The sequence below is a fragment of the Calonectris borealis genome, chromosome 17 (assembly GCF_964195595.1).
Source record: "Calonectris borealis chromosome 17, bCalBor7.hap1.2, whole genome shotgun sequence".
In the NCBI taxonomy this organism is placed as follows: Eukaryota; Metazoa; Chordata; class Aves; order Procellariiformes; family Procellariidae; genus Calonectris; species Calonectris borealis.
The window spans coordinates 17,391,668-17,405,396 of NC_134328.1; the positions used below are offsets into that span (position 1 = coordinate 17,391,668).

The window sequence follows — 13,729 nt, forward strand, 5'->3', positions numbered from 1 at the left end:
AAAGGGGATCCATGTCAACAGTTTACCGTTTAGCGCCGTCTAATTAAAAATCAGTATTTCTGTATGACCGGACAGTCCTTATTTGATAAATTCAGAGAATTTCTGTGAAGAAGAAGGGCTTTGACAGGGTTTCACAGGTGAGCCGGGCCGCCCCTTGCCCCGCTGAGGCGACGGAAACCAGACATGTGACACCGTGGCGGCCGGCCCGGCCGTGGCGGGGGGACGGGGACGGGACAGGCCGGGCTGGCCCCGTCCCGTCCCGTCCCCGTCCCCGTCCCCCCGCCACGGCCGGGCCGGGCCCGGTGCGGCCTGCGACGGCCCCGACGCCACCGCGGGTCCTCGGGCCGGAGCCGTGGGAGACCCCACCGGCACGCGGGATCCCAAGCATGTGGGCGGGGCTAGCGGCACCGCCAATCGCAGGCAAGACAGCGGGCGGGGGTGGGCGGAGCCTCGCCGTAGCAACGCGGGGGGTTTCCCCGCCCCCTAGCAACCGCATACCTCTCTCCCCGCGCGGCTTGCTCAGTCCCGAGCCGACGAGCGGCGCTCGCTGCAACCGCCGTGACGTGCGCGTGACGCGAGCGCGTAGCGTGCGAGTGACGTGGTCCCGGGCAGGCGGGCGGGGCCGGTTTGAACGCGGAGGAGACGGGGCGAGAGCGGGGCAGGTAACGGGCCGGGCCGCGGCGCTGAGGCGGCGGCGGCGGCGGGGCCGCGGGCGGCAGGCGGGCGGGCCCGGGGCCGGGCCCGGGCTCGGGGAGCGGCCGCGGGGCGGGCTGGCGCCCGGCGGGCTGTGAGGAGACCGGCGTGAGGCCTGCAGGGCCGGGCCGCGCCTGCCCCGGGCGCGCCCCTCCGCGGGCGTGGGGTGCCGCGGGGCCCCGGCGGCAGGCGGCGGCGGAGCAGACCGGAGCGCCCGCCGTGGCGGGCGGGGGGAAGGCGCGGCGGCGGCGGCGGGGGAGGGGGGCGCGGGCCGTGCCCCGCCCGCGGCGGGGGCGTGCGGCACGGCCGGCCCTGCCCGGCGGCAGCTGCACCGGGGCTCAGCGGCCGGGCAGCGAGCGCGGCGGCTCCGCTTTGTGCTGGCGGGGCTGGGCGGGGACCGGCCGCTTGGTATTTCTCCCTGGAGATACCGTGGTCGGTCGGGAAGTGTTCCTGCCGTGGTCGGTTGGCGTGGATGAGAGGGATGAATAACGCGCCGCAGCCGTGATTCCTTTCATCAGAGTTTCCCTGTGAGTGCCTTGGTGCTAATTTTTCTTCAAACAGCACGAAACCGCGTCCTTTACAGTTGCGGGGGAATGAGGTCCTCCCAGCTGTTCGCAGCAGACAGCTTCATCGCGTTTCCTGTGCATCATGTTACGCTTGGCCGTTGTGTCATGAGGGCCCAAAAGGAAGCGCCTCCGCGGCAGCCCAGTGAGCCTGTCTTAACAGAAGCGATGAAAACGTGCGGCATTAACGTTTGTGGTACTTACGCCTTTGGTTCTGTCTTTCAGAAAATGGCAGTTAATGTGTATTCTACTTCAGTGACCAGCGATAACTTGAGTCGACATGACATGCTCGCGTGGATCAATGAGTCTCTGCAGCTGACGCTGACGAAGATTGAACAGCTATGCTCAGGTACGGGGGATCAGCATGAGGGGAATTCCAGATGTGGTGTGCACCCTAGTTCTGTAGAGGTACAGTTGCACCGTGCTGGCCCTCTATAGCCAAGCTGTTGGCTTAATTCCTGGTATGAACAGGTTCCTGGTCAGTGTTATAATCTGGTTATGGTTAGAGTTTTATTGAAATGGTTGTTAATAATGTAAGCATAACGAAAAGGCATATTCTTCTGACTCACTGCAGCATAGATGCAATAAGAAGGAATGGGGGTTAATGTGAAAAAAACACTCTTAGGAGAGGGTGTTTTCCAATGAGGAATTAAGCATTTAGTCTTGATGGATAGAATAAGTCTTATCTTACAAGTATAATAACTAGCGTAAACAAATGTGATTTTTTATGTAAGAGAACTACTAGGAGATTTGGGAGGTGCCTGGAGATTCTGGGTGGGCAGAAGGGGAGCAGGGTGAGGAAGGCATACTGGTGACTCTTGGGTTCACCTTCAGGATTTTACAACTCCTTATGGTAAAGGAGCGTGTCGGTCTGTGTCACCCCAGCTTACTTTGGCTTGAGTTGACTTTGGCAAAGCTGAATCTCAGATAGAGTTGTAGGCAGAAAAGGGGAAGTGATTGTGGTACTGAAACGGAGGCAAATGTCATCGGGGGAGGAATGTGTGTGTGTGTGGGAGGAGGCTTGTAGAAATGAATAAAAACTAATAATCTATGGAGTAAGAGCTGAAAAAACCCGAGGCTAAAAATGCAGCCTGGGTAAAAGATGGCGATTTGGATAACTGCATCAGGCAGGTGAAAGGGACTTGGTGAAGAGTGGAAGTGCAGCTCATACAGTGAGTTTGAGATAAGGTGTTGCTCACAGAGTGAGAGATGTGGAAACTGGAGGTGGAAAAAAGGAGGAATAAATTTAAAATAAGTTTGGGACTGTGTTGTGATTTAACCTCAGCCGGCAACTAAGCCCCACCCAGCCGCTTGCTCACTCCCCCCCAGTGGGATGGGGGAGAGAATCGGTAGGGTAAAAGTGAGAAAACTCGTGGGCTGAGAAAAAGACAGTTCAATAGGCAAAACGAAAGCTGCGCACGCAAACAAGGCAAAATGAGGAATTCATTCCCTACTTCCCATCGGCAGGCAGATGTTCAGCCATCTCCAGGAAAGCAGGGCTCCATCATGCGTACGGTTACTTGGGAAGACAGACGCCATCACTCCGAACATTCCCCCTTCTTCTTCCCCCAGCTTTATATGCTGAGCATGACGTCTTATGGTATGGAATACCCCTTGGGTCAGTTGGGGTCAGCTGTCCCAGCTGTGTCCCCTCCCAACTTCTTGTGCACCCCCAGCCTGCTCGCTGGTGGGGGGGGGGGGTGAGGAGCAGAAAAGGCCTTGACTGTGTGTAAGCACTGCTCAGCAGTAATGAAAACATCCCTGTGTTATCAACACTGTTTCCAGCACAAATCCAAAACATCGCCCCATACTAGCTACTACGGAGAAAATTAACTCTATCCCAGCCAAAACCAGCACATTCTGTCAAAACAGCCTTTGGAAGAAACATTGACAAAGATTACAGAGAAGTAGGGGACTTAAAATAGTCGTCTGACAGGTATTTGTAATGGCTTTTGTCTAGTGAGATGATGGAGAGAAACTGTAAGGGTGAAGGAACTAAAGCTCTACAACCACAGAAGTAAGGGAAATGATAAACATTGTCCGCTTTCAGATAGGCAGATTAAAAAACCTGTCGTGTGCAGCGTTGGTTTATATGGCTGAGTTTTGCTTAGAATTGGTGTGAGTCTTGAATGCTGCGAGAGCTCTGTCTCTGAGAAATGAGGATAATTAATACAGGCTCTGCAGAATTTCAGCGCACCTGTTTTTAGGAAAAGGCTGAGAGCTGTTGATGTAGTGTGCGCTGAGTAATGTTCCTTTCCTGTGTCTGCAAAAATACTTCATGCCTCTGCAGGTATGAAAGTGGCTTCCACTGTCTGTCATAGTCATGTGGAAACGGCAGTTTCCAAGCTTGCTTTGCTACCTTTGGCAAGGGCGGTAGTGACAGCAATAATTTGAGGTTGCATAAATGCACAAAAGACGACCTTTGGCTTATGCTGTGAGCTCTCTTTTTTTATTATGCTTATTGCTCAGACTACCTATAGTTAGCAAAACCCTGATTTCTGGCAAGTCATCTATTTTTGAGCTGGGCATTGGAGTTCTTCAGCAAGTGAACTGAAAGGCAGCAGAGATCAAACAGCAAGATTTTCTTCTTTTTTTTTATTTGCACCAGTGGATGAGCAGCAGTCTTCTAGTAGCAGGTGAAAGTGGGAGCCGCAAAGACCTGCAAAATATCTTGACAGAAAGTGAACAATATAGGACTTTCTGTCACCTGTGGTTGAGATGAATGGACTAGTGTAGGGCAACACCATGATGTATTACTTCTTGGCTTCTAGCTGTCTCACAAAAGCTTGTCATGTAGCTGGTTGATGTTTTAGGTTAAGGTTCCCATTACTCATTCATTGGTGGGGGGACTAATGCTCAGAATGTTGTGCCTGTATTTTCTGTGGCATACAGTTGCATATCGTCACTGCAGAGTGAGGATATAGTTTAAGAATAATATCTTTTTTTTAATGGGTGTGTATGTTCTACAAAGCTAATTTTTTTGGAGGTGGTTGTCTACTCTTTGTGGCTGAACTGAATCCCTCTTTTGCTCTTATTACAGTAAGAGCTGAGTTGAAGGACATGAAAGATTTAAAATTAATAGAAAGAAACACTGTCTCCTTTCAGTTCTTTGATTAAGGCTTGATTTAAATATAACCCAGCTTAATTTGGCCTCTTACCTTTGAGGGCACCTTGAGTTGTGTATAGGTTCTGTTTGTAGTAAGTAAATGTATCACTATTTTAATAATGATTAAACATAACTTTTAGAATAATTATTTTTCTAGTGAATTCTGTTTGTGTTGGTAAGACTAGCTTATGTGCCTGTTGGACATGTGTAACATCTCAGATTTGCACTGATACCCGTGAAGAAAGGAAAGTCAGATTACTCATTGGATTTTTTTTTTTTCTCTCTTGGAATTATGGAGGCAGTATTGCTCTTGTTCATAAGAGTTCAAGTCATGAGACCAAAAGTTTGGTTCTGCAGCTCGCTTAACCTTATTTATGGCCATGCTGCACCAAAACAGGAGACTGAAGGTTCCCGTTTTCTTGCTTTTGTTGCCTTTAAGGGATCGTGTAGCTGAGGAATGAGTCAGGTCAGTTTGCTGATCTGGCTGAAAAGTAACTTACGTAGGCTAGTGAGCTGACTTGATTCATCCTGGGATTTGTATTCTTTTTCTTTTGGCAGGTGCTGCATACTGTCAGTTCATGGATATGCTCTTCCCAGGTTCTGTAGCACTCAAGAAAGTGAAGTTTCAAGCAAAATTGGAACATGAGTACATTCAAAACTTCAAGGTTCTACAAGCAGGTTTTAAACGAATGGGTGTTGACAAAGTAAGCTGGGTTGTAAATGATTCTCTGTGCTCTTAATAGCAAAGTAGATGGAATGTACTTTCAAATTCAGAGCTGAAAAAATCTGAGAACAGAGTTTTGTTTTGGTTTATAAATTGCAAAACTTTTGGTTTTGGTTTGCCTTGGGGTCCTCGCTTGATTTAGGACAGTATGTGCTTTACTCCAGCTAAGGTTAGGTTTCCAGTTCTTAATGATGAGATGAATTTTTCCATTTTGATTCTGTGCAACTTATGTAGCACAGACTAATATTGAAATTTCTATGAGATAAGGTTTACTTGAGCTTCCTGTTTGAACCGTCTTTGTACCAGGTATGTTCCCATAACCTGCTGGTGTGGTAGTCCTAAGGATTTCAAATTCCTCTGTACAAGCATATGTAATTTTAAGCTATTGAAAATGAGATCTGTGAAAAAACTTTTTCGGATCGAATGATAGTTATGCTTATGGAAGGGTGATTTATCTAGGTAATAGTTATTGACAGCATGTTTGATATGATGCAGAACATTTCTGTGCTAATGCTTTTCCCTGTCTTGAAGAAGGCATCTCATTCTGTGTTGGCTAGCAGCTTCCACACACACTTAGTCGGTTTTCTGCCTGGGGGAAGGAGCTTGTGCAGTATGTCCAGAGCTGGACAGCCAGCCATGCTTCCAAATGTCGAATGATCACGTAATGGTAATGGCTCCTGGCCCCTGCCAGGTCACGGGCTCTCAGCTCGAGGCCTACAGACAAGACTTCACAATTTGCTGCATCTTTTTAATAATCTTCAGTTATACTCCTCATTCCAGAGAAACCGTAATTGTAATCTACTAAAGAGGTGATGTTTAGATCTTGTAGCAGTTCAGTGTGTTAGCAGCTCAGATTCATGAAACCTAGCACTGGATGAGCCAGCGTCAAATTTACAGGAAGAAGTTTTGTCTTGAAACTTGGTGTAGCAGAAACCTTGCTGCAGAATTATTTAAAATTATTTGAACCCTCCCAGTGAAAGCATGATTTGTTTTTAATTCCAATTATTAGCAAAAATCCTACTATTTGACATACAGTTATGTTCAAGGAGGATTTTCTCTAGACTGGACAAAGAATTGCATTTGCATATCTCTGAGTGCACTAATTTTAAAACTTTATATAAAAAGAGAGAGGTTTTTCACCCTTAATCTGAGTTTGACTTTTTTTTCCCCCTCCAGATAATTCCTGTGGACAAACTAGTGAAAGGAAAATTTCAGGACAACTTTGAATTTGTTCAGTGGTTCAAAAAATTTTTTGATGCAAACTATGATGGGAAGGAGTATGATCCTGTTGCTGCTCGACAAGGCCAAGAGACAGTAGCACCAAACCTTGTTGCTCCAGTTGTGAACAAACCCAAGAAATCTCTCAGTTCTAGCAGTGCAGGTAGAGAAAATAGTTAAAAGATTATCTAGATCATTAAAAACTCTGGGGAAAATAAGACTGGGTTGCTATTTAAAATCAGTGTATGAAATTACAGTATTTTGCATCTTGTTTCAGAGATGCTAGACTTCAAACACTGAGTCATCCTGTAGTACCCAGGTATCTGGAAGCTACAGAAAGAACAATCTTCTCTAAAAGAGAAAATGGCAAGGATTGGTGCCAACACATGCCAAAAAAAAAAAAAAGGACATGTCACAGAGTCAAGAAGAAGGAAGGAACATATCTCCAAACTCTTACATGCCTAAGCATGTTTGGAAGGGGGATGATACCTTTATAGGAGGAAGAAAGATGTTCTGGGAGGAACTAACGCTGAATTAATCTTGCAGCCCCACAGAGGCCCATTGTTACACAGAGGACCGCAGCAACTCCAAAAGCTGGTACTGGAATGGTCAAGAAGGCTGCAGGAGATGATGAATCAGCAGGATTGATTGAGCAGGTGTGTTGACCAAAATGGCCCTGTGTACTGACCTGTGCTTTATAGATCTATGTGCAGACTTTTTTTTTAATAGCGTGAAATGACTGGGTCAGGCAGATGGAAGAAAATGATCTGAATACAGTAAGCTCATTTAAAATCACTTAATCAGAAGCCTTCATTATAATGATCTTGCTCTCCTGATAGGAGCGAAACCCCTTCTGCAGTACATGAGTACCCAGACATTTAAACCTAGTGTGTGCCATATCACACATAGCATTGTTTTTAAGTATTTCCACAGCTGTGTGGCAGCTATCACAGCATTCCAACTGAGCTATGAGCAGCTGCTACTTCACTGAAATACTCAATGTAATACAACTAAAACTGCCATCAGCGTGAGAGTTGTCTTGAAAGAATGTGTTAGCAGGGAAAACTGCAGGCGGTTAGCGCTTTACCTCTTTCACGTAATAAGCCTTTAGAATTTCTAAGTGGTTTGTTGTGGCAATAATATTACAATTTGAGAAATAGACCTTTTCCTTCTCTCACAGTCCCCCTTCTCCCCCCATCTTGGTTACTTCTGAAGTGCCTTGCATATTAACACCCTTCTCAGAACTTTGGGCACCAAAAGATAGATACTACTGAATTCTGTCTTTGGTGAATAAATTACTACTGATGCCCTTGGCAGATCAATGTATTGAAACTTACTGTTGAAGATCTGGAGAAGGAGAGAGACTTCTACTTTGGCAAATTGAGGAACATTGAATTGATCTGCCAGGAAAATGAAGGGGAGAATGATCCAGTGTTGCAGAGGATTGTGGAAATTCTTTATGCCACAGATGTAAGTAATCTGGTATAAATTGTATTGCATAGTTCCTCCCTCCCCTTATAATTGGAAGCTGGTTTGCTTTCCAGGGCTCCCTCTATTTCTACTTGGTTGTTTTTTGGTTTGGTGGTTTTTTTTTTTCCTTTAGGTTTATGGCCTAGCTTTTTCCTGTAATAAAGGAACAGATAACATAACATAATTATAGTCAGGCAACAAACAAGGTTAGCCTTTCATGAAGAATATGTAACAAATAGATCAAAGATGAGGAAAATAACTCTTCTGGTAATATATCTTGACACTGTAAATGGTGACTTAAGGGTATCTATCCTAAGTAAAAGGGGAAAAAAAAGAGCATACAGAGCAGCAGGAACTGGTTTGACATCAGATTTTCATTAAAGCGCTTGTTTTATTCCCCTTCAGGAAGGCTTTGTGATACCTGACGAAGGAGCACCGCAGGAGGAACAAGAAGAGTATTAACAGACCACATACTGTACCAGCAGAGCAGCAACATCAGAATTCTTTGCCCCAGATCATGTGCTTAACTGTAAAATACTCCACTTTATTCTTAGAGGACTCACTGGTTTCTTTTCATAAGCAAAAAAAGTACCTCTTCTTAAAGTGCACTTTGCGGAAGTTTCACTTTTTACAGTGGGTTTGAGTTAGGAGCTCTTTCTCACTTTGTAGCAGAGCAGTATTCACATCTAAGTGGTATATTTAGGGAGCAAGAGGCTGAATATTTGGAACTTGTTGCAGAATGGTTTGCTGGTAAAACACTGGTTTGTGGGAAGACTCTTTTTGTATCTAGGGTGGTGTGTAGTAGAGAAATTAAAGACTCTGACTCACAGAAAGATTGAGTTAATGTGAAATTGCAGCACAGAAATTATAATAAAATGCCTTAAGAGTATTTAAAATATGCTTCCATATGCCAAATTGAAGTAATGTGACAGGAGATTTTATGTGCTTCATATTGGGGTGGATGCTTGTTTAACTTCGTTCACTGCTGTCTGAGAGGCCTTGCATGGCAATCTCACTTTGTCAGCAAGTACTCAAAAGGGGCTATTAAAACAAAACTCCATTCCTACGTAAAGCTGCTTACTAAGTGATTAGTTCTTGATGAAATAGGCCTTAACGTTGCCTGTCACAAGATTAGAGGGAGTATGAACAGCTGAGACACATAAATTACCTTGAAGAGTGCTAAAGCCTTTTTCTGTGGCATTGTGGCTAATGACTTTGCCAAAATGTACTGTGTTTTCTGTAAGAAAAACAAAAAGAGCAAAGGACATCCAGTCTTACTGCCTAAAATGTTCTTCAGAAGTAATTTTCCTTCCTGGCTCTTGTTTCTATTTGTCCTGTTTCTTTTTATTTTTGTTGGTATGCTTTTTGGTCTCTCACTTGTTCTTTTCTCTTTCCCATCCCAAGGAATGCTGATCAAATCCAATAGTTGTAACAGGACTTGCACTGTGCAACTATCTTAGAATGAAAGTGAATTGAGCACATGAGGATGATGACTTTTCTGTCTCTTTTTTCTTTCTTTTTTTTTTTTGTTCCCCCCCGCCCCCCTTTCAAACCAGGGCATATCTATTAATAATACTTGCCAGTTCAGTAGTCTTCTGGGGTAAAAACTAAAAGATGCTGGCTAACAGAGCTAATGTTATTGCAGAAAATACAGTACTGAGACTAACTTAAATATTAATATTTAAAGTACTTTCCTTAACTGTCCTTTTTTGCTATCATGCCCCTCATTACTGTTGTGTTTGGCAAGATCCTGCAAGACTTCTGATCCCCCTTCACTACTGAGATTGATCAGTCCTGTTGTGCTTGTATTCATTTGTTTCTGGTGGTAGCTTGTCCTAAAATGTGTGTAGGAGAGCATTTTATGGTAATTGTTGTGTAGTGCATGAATCTTTGTGAAATTCAGAGAAAAACCCAAATTCAGTGAATGCCAAAAATGCAAGTATCTAGCCATTGTTTAAAATTGCAGTGGTGCTATTTCTCTTGTGGCCTTTTAGACTTGTTGCCCTAAAACTCCATTTTACTGAGAAACCATATTTGACTTGGATTTTTCTTGACAGGGTTTTTCTATTTTAAGCAGTTTCTAAATAAAGTTCTGTATTTCAAGAGTGTCATGTCTACTGGAGTCTCTCGTGCTTTCAGATATGATTAGGCAAAGCTAAAGTTCGTGACAGTTTTCATGATGAAGTTTGCAGGACCTGGAATATCAGCTTTCATTCCCTAGTCCTAGTTATAGTCATTGCTAACTTGAGTAGCAGTAATGTTGAAACTTTCCTTGGAGTGTGCTGGGGGAAACCATTGCTTGAGTTTTGGGTTTGGTTTGGTTTTTTTTCCCCCTCCCACAAGCGGATGAATTGTGAGTGTATTGTTGGCTTCCTCCTCCTCACGGTGTGAGAATGGGGCTGTATAACAGGAATGCTGTCACGTGACTTTAAGTGTGTTTAAAGAGTTTTAAAACTGCTAAAACACTGGTTATTGGTTATAAACAAATAAGATGTTAACTGCATCTGTCACCAGTCTCTATGAACAGATTGACTGTAAACTTAGTTGATTTGTTTCCTTTGAAGTGTGTGTCATAGATGAGCTTAAATGTTACTGTCACAGACGTGTGCACAGACCAGCGTCTTCAGAGAAGTGCTTACATGACGTATCTAACCTGGAAATTGGAAGTGTTCCCTGCAGGGCTTCTGTATCGTGCTGGAGAACACCCTCCCTGCCCTCGAAGTGCTCTATGGATGCCTTATTCTAAAGAATAGGCATTGCTGGCATTGCCTACTGGTATTGCAAAACTGGTGTTGGACTACAGAAGTGCAGACGTAGAACGGGGGTTTTGATGCACATAAAATCTTCTTTACCATTACTTACTTGCTTTGAGGTCGGAAGCATATTTTTTCGACTCTAAATACTCCATTATTCCAGCAACTCAAAGCAAAAGATGGCAATAGTATGTGGCTGAATTTGAAGAGTACTTCTTGGGTGTCTGCTCTTTGCAGTCCAGTTGCGCACTGGGACCTAGTTGCTTCGAGTCTCTCTTTAACAGGATTGCATGTGTGGAACTGTGAGGCACCCAGGCCATCAGATGGGCTGCATTAGGTTGATCTTGACCTCTGTTAGCAAAGCAAGTAAATATCTTTTTACGCTAAGAGAATGATGAGTCAGAAATACTGCTAGTGCGCCGTGTCAGACTGTTGAATGTGTGGACGTGCATTATAAAACTAAATTGAAACTGCAGTCTTGTAAGTCAAATGCTGCTAGGATTTCCGATTGCTTACATCACTTCTTTGCTACCAAGACGAGTTATAAATAGAATGGGGACAAAGTCTTGTAGTCAGCTTATGACTACATTATAGATATCTTGGCATAATCTGTTTTTTAATGTCCTTTTTGGGAAGAAAATAACAATAAACCCAACTCAAACCCATAGACTTAACATAGCTACTCTGTTACACTGGTACAGTATATGCTGTTAAATATTAAATGCTCACCTGCCAGAACAATTCTGATAGCATCCAACCTTTCTTAGTATCTTAGTTTTATCAGATATTTGAAAAATGAACAGAATGGAAGAAGCAAAAGCTCACATCTCCTTTCTGTACCAACATGTCTTACTTGCAGGTGGACTTGTGGATGTTTTTTTAACTTTTATTGTTCAATTTCTTAAAAATTCCTGGTTTGCAATGACAATTCTTACTGTAACTGTTAAAAGCCTTCAAATAAAGGCCAAAAACTTACTTGCTGTTGTATCATATCACTAATGTGACTGCTTGAGCACTCAGTCATCTCGTAGTCTGTCTAGTCGAATGTCCATTCACAGGAACATGTGTGTCCTTCAGGAGTGGGAGTTTTTCCTTCTTAGAACATCCTTCCAAGCGTAAGGCTGGAATCTACTTCTCACAAGAGAAAGGTATTTTTTGCAAGTCAGTGGGTAAACCTAATGAGGACTGTACTGTAGATTTCAAGCTAGCCTGGTGGTACGCAGACCATGCCTCTCTATTTCTATACTAGTGCAAGAAATAGAAAGGATAATAATACGGGCTTAGCATATGGGCTCTTATTGCGGGGGCTGCAAACAACCCAGGTTACTGACAGAGATAAGAATGTGCATCAGGGCACCTGCACTTTGTTAGCAGGACAGCTAAAGAATTTACTGATCTTTTAATGCAGAGAAAGCAAGGAGAGACGAAGTCACTTCTGGTTAATTGGAATATGAAATTGCAAGCAGTTCGGATGAGTGTGCAATACTGTAGCTGATGATGCTTAGAACGCAGGGAGCAAAAATGCAAACTGTGGTTTTGCTGAAAGGAGACCTGAATAAACTCTGTTGGTAAGTAAGATCTCCTGGGATGAGATTTTGTCCGTGACTGTCAGTTCCTCACAGAAATTGCATTTTTGGCAATGGGCCTAGAATCAGAGGAAGGAAGGGTGTTAAGCAAATGTGGCTAGAGAACAGGAAAGGTATATACAGAAATTAATACATAGGAGCAAACTCGTGCCATGAAATGGTACAGATAAAACTGGAAAGGAATCTGATGTGGGAGAACACTTTCAAGGAAAGGAAGGAAAAGTGCAGTATTCTATGGCTAAAGAGGAATAATGGGTACAGAAATACTGGACAAGGAATATGTGGTTAGGTAGCAGTACTGCAGAAAAGATGATAGTTTTGATACAGGCAAAGTCCATCCAAAGAAATGGAAAACAAAGGGGTTTTACTTTTTTGCATAATACCTGTTAGACTGAAGGATCAGACAATTTGGAAGAAATGGTATTTTTGAGGATATGCATACTTACACTGTCATTAAGACAGACAATCTGTATCTTCCAAAAAAATGTTTGTTTTTCTTTTCTCTTTAATAGAGAAGGAATAAAGTTAAGTTTAACTCTTGAAATTTTCTAAGACCATAAAGAAAGTTCCCAGAAGGCAATCCCAGCTTTGAAGAGGCAAAGGCCACTTCTATAAAAAGTACTCTTCTCTCTTTTTCAACACAGCTGGCTGGCTTTTTGAACTATGGCCTTTAAATAATATATATATTTAACATATCGATATATAATTATATGTATAAATATTTATTAAACCAAAATATAAATATTTAAATAATACGGCAATAAATATCTAATAATATTAAAATACTATATATAAATATGTAATGTGTGTGTATATATATGTAAAAAACATCTTTGGCTGACCTGTCAGAACTGTAGGAAACATGAACTGGTGTAGCTTTTTTTTTTAAGTCTGAGAGATGTTTTGCAGACATTTTCCTCTTGAAAATAATTTCGTAAAATGGTTGTCTGTCAATCTTCTCATAGTGCTCCGACTCTGATTTTGTCCCCGGGGGATGCATAAGGATGAGTGGACATTCAGGAGGCATTAAATCTCATGGGACAGCATGGGTATAAATCTCGACATATTCAAAGATCCGCAGATTGGTATTTATGAAGTGACGAGCAGATGAGGTTAAAATGAGGGGACAGTGGAGGTGGGTCCATTTTCAAAACCTGAATACAAACCCATATTTAATCTTGGCTTTTCTCTCAGAGAAGGGCTTTCTGGGAGAATGAGGAGGAAAACAGAGAGGTTTGTGACAGCGGCTGTCAAGATGATAGTGAAGCTCCACAGCAGCCCCACGTAAAGGTAGAGAAGAGCAGAGAGATGGAGCAGTCACCCCTGGAGCTGTCTCCCTGTGACCAGTGGATGGCAGGGAACAGATGAAACGTGTTGCCACAAGGGTGAGTAGCACCACAGGAAGTGACAACCGTCTTACTCTGACACCGAGCTGAAAGATGGGACACAAAGAACTCCTGGTGGCAGCTGGTTTCCTTCTTTTTCAGATAAGGCTGCTCTTTCTGAACCTCCCTAGAAATCCCAGTCACAGCAGATCCTTATTAAATACTTGGGTGGATATGAAAAGCTTAAGAGCTCTCAGTTTCCTCATATGTAATAAAGGAATGAGAGGTCTT

General features: G+C 43.5%; 1 protein-coding gene across 2 annotated transcripts; it reads left to right on the forward strand.

Moving 5' to 3' along the window:
- Positions 1–535: 535 nt before the first annotated feature.
- MAPRE1 (microtubule associated protein RP/EB family member 1) lies at positions 536–11,502 on the forward strand. 2 transcript variants are annotated; one of them, XM_075166929.1, is made up of 7 exons: positions 536–662; positions 1,482–1,605; positions 4,921–5,066; positions 6,263–6,467; positions 6,851–6,960; positions 7,622–7,774; positions 8,180–11,502. In XM_075166929.1, the coding sequence occupies exons 2-7, from the start codon at positions 1,485–1,487 to the stop codon at positions 8,234–8,236; spliced, it is 792 nt and encodes a 263-aa protein (XP_075023030.1). In that variant the 5' UTR covers positions 536–662; positions 1,482–1,484; the 3' UTR covers positions 8,237–11,502. The 2 variants fall into 2 exon arrangements, with proteins under 2 accessions (XP_075023030.1, XP_075023031.1); XM_075166930.1 differs by lacking the exon at positions 536–662 and adding an exon at positions 1,110–1,220.
- The last annotated feature ends 2,227 nt before the right edge of the window (positions 11,503–13,729 follow it).

What these genes read in the sequence shown, in the direction of transcription:
- MAPRE1 (XM_075166929.1), top strand. Translation starts at nt 1,485, where the DNA reads ATGGCAGTTAATGTGTATTCTACTTCAGTGACCAGCGATAACTTGAGT. An exon ending in GATTGAACAGCTATGCTCAG is followed by an intron (nt 1,606 to 4,920) that starts GTACGGGGGATC and finishes TTCTTTTGGCAG; the next exon opens with GTGCTGCATACTGTCAGTTC. An exon ending in TCTCAGTTCTAGCAGTGCAG is followed by an intron (nt 6,468 to 6,850) that starts GTAGAGAAAATA and finishes TTAATCTTGCAG; the next exon opens with CCCCACAGAGGCCCATTGTT.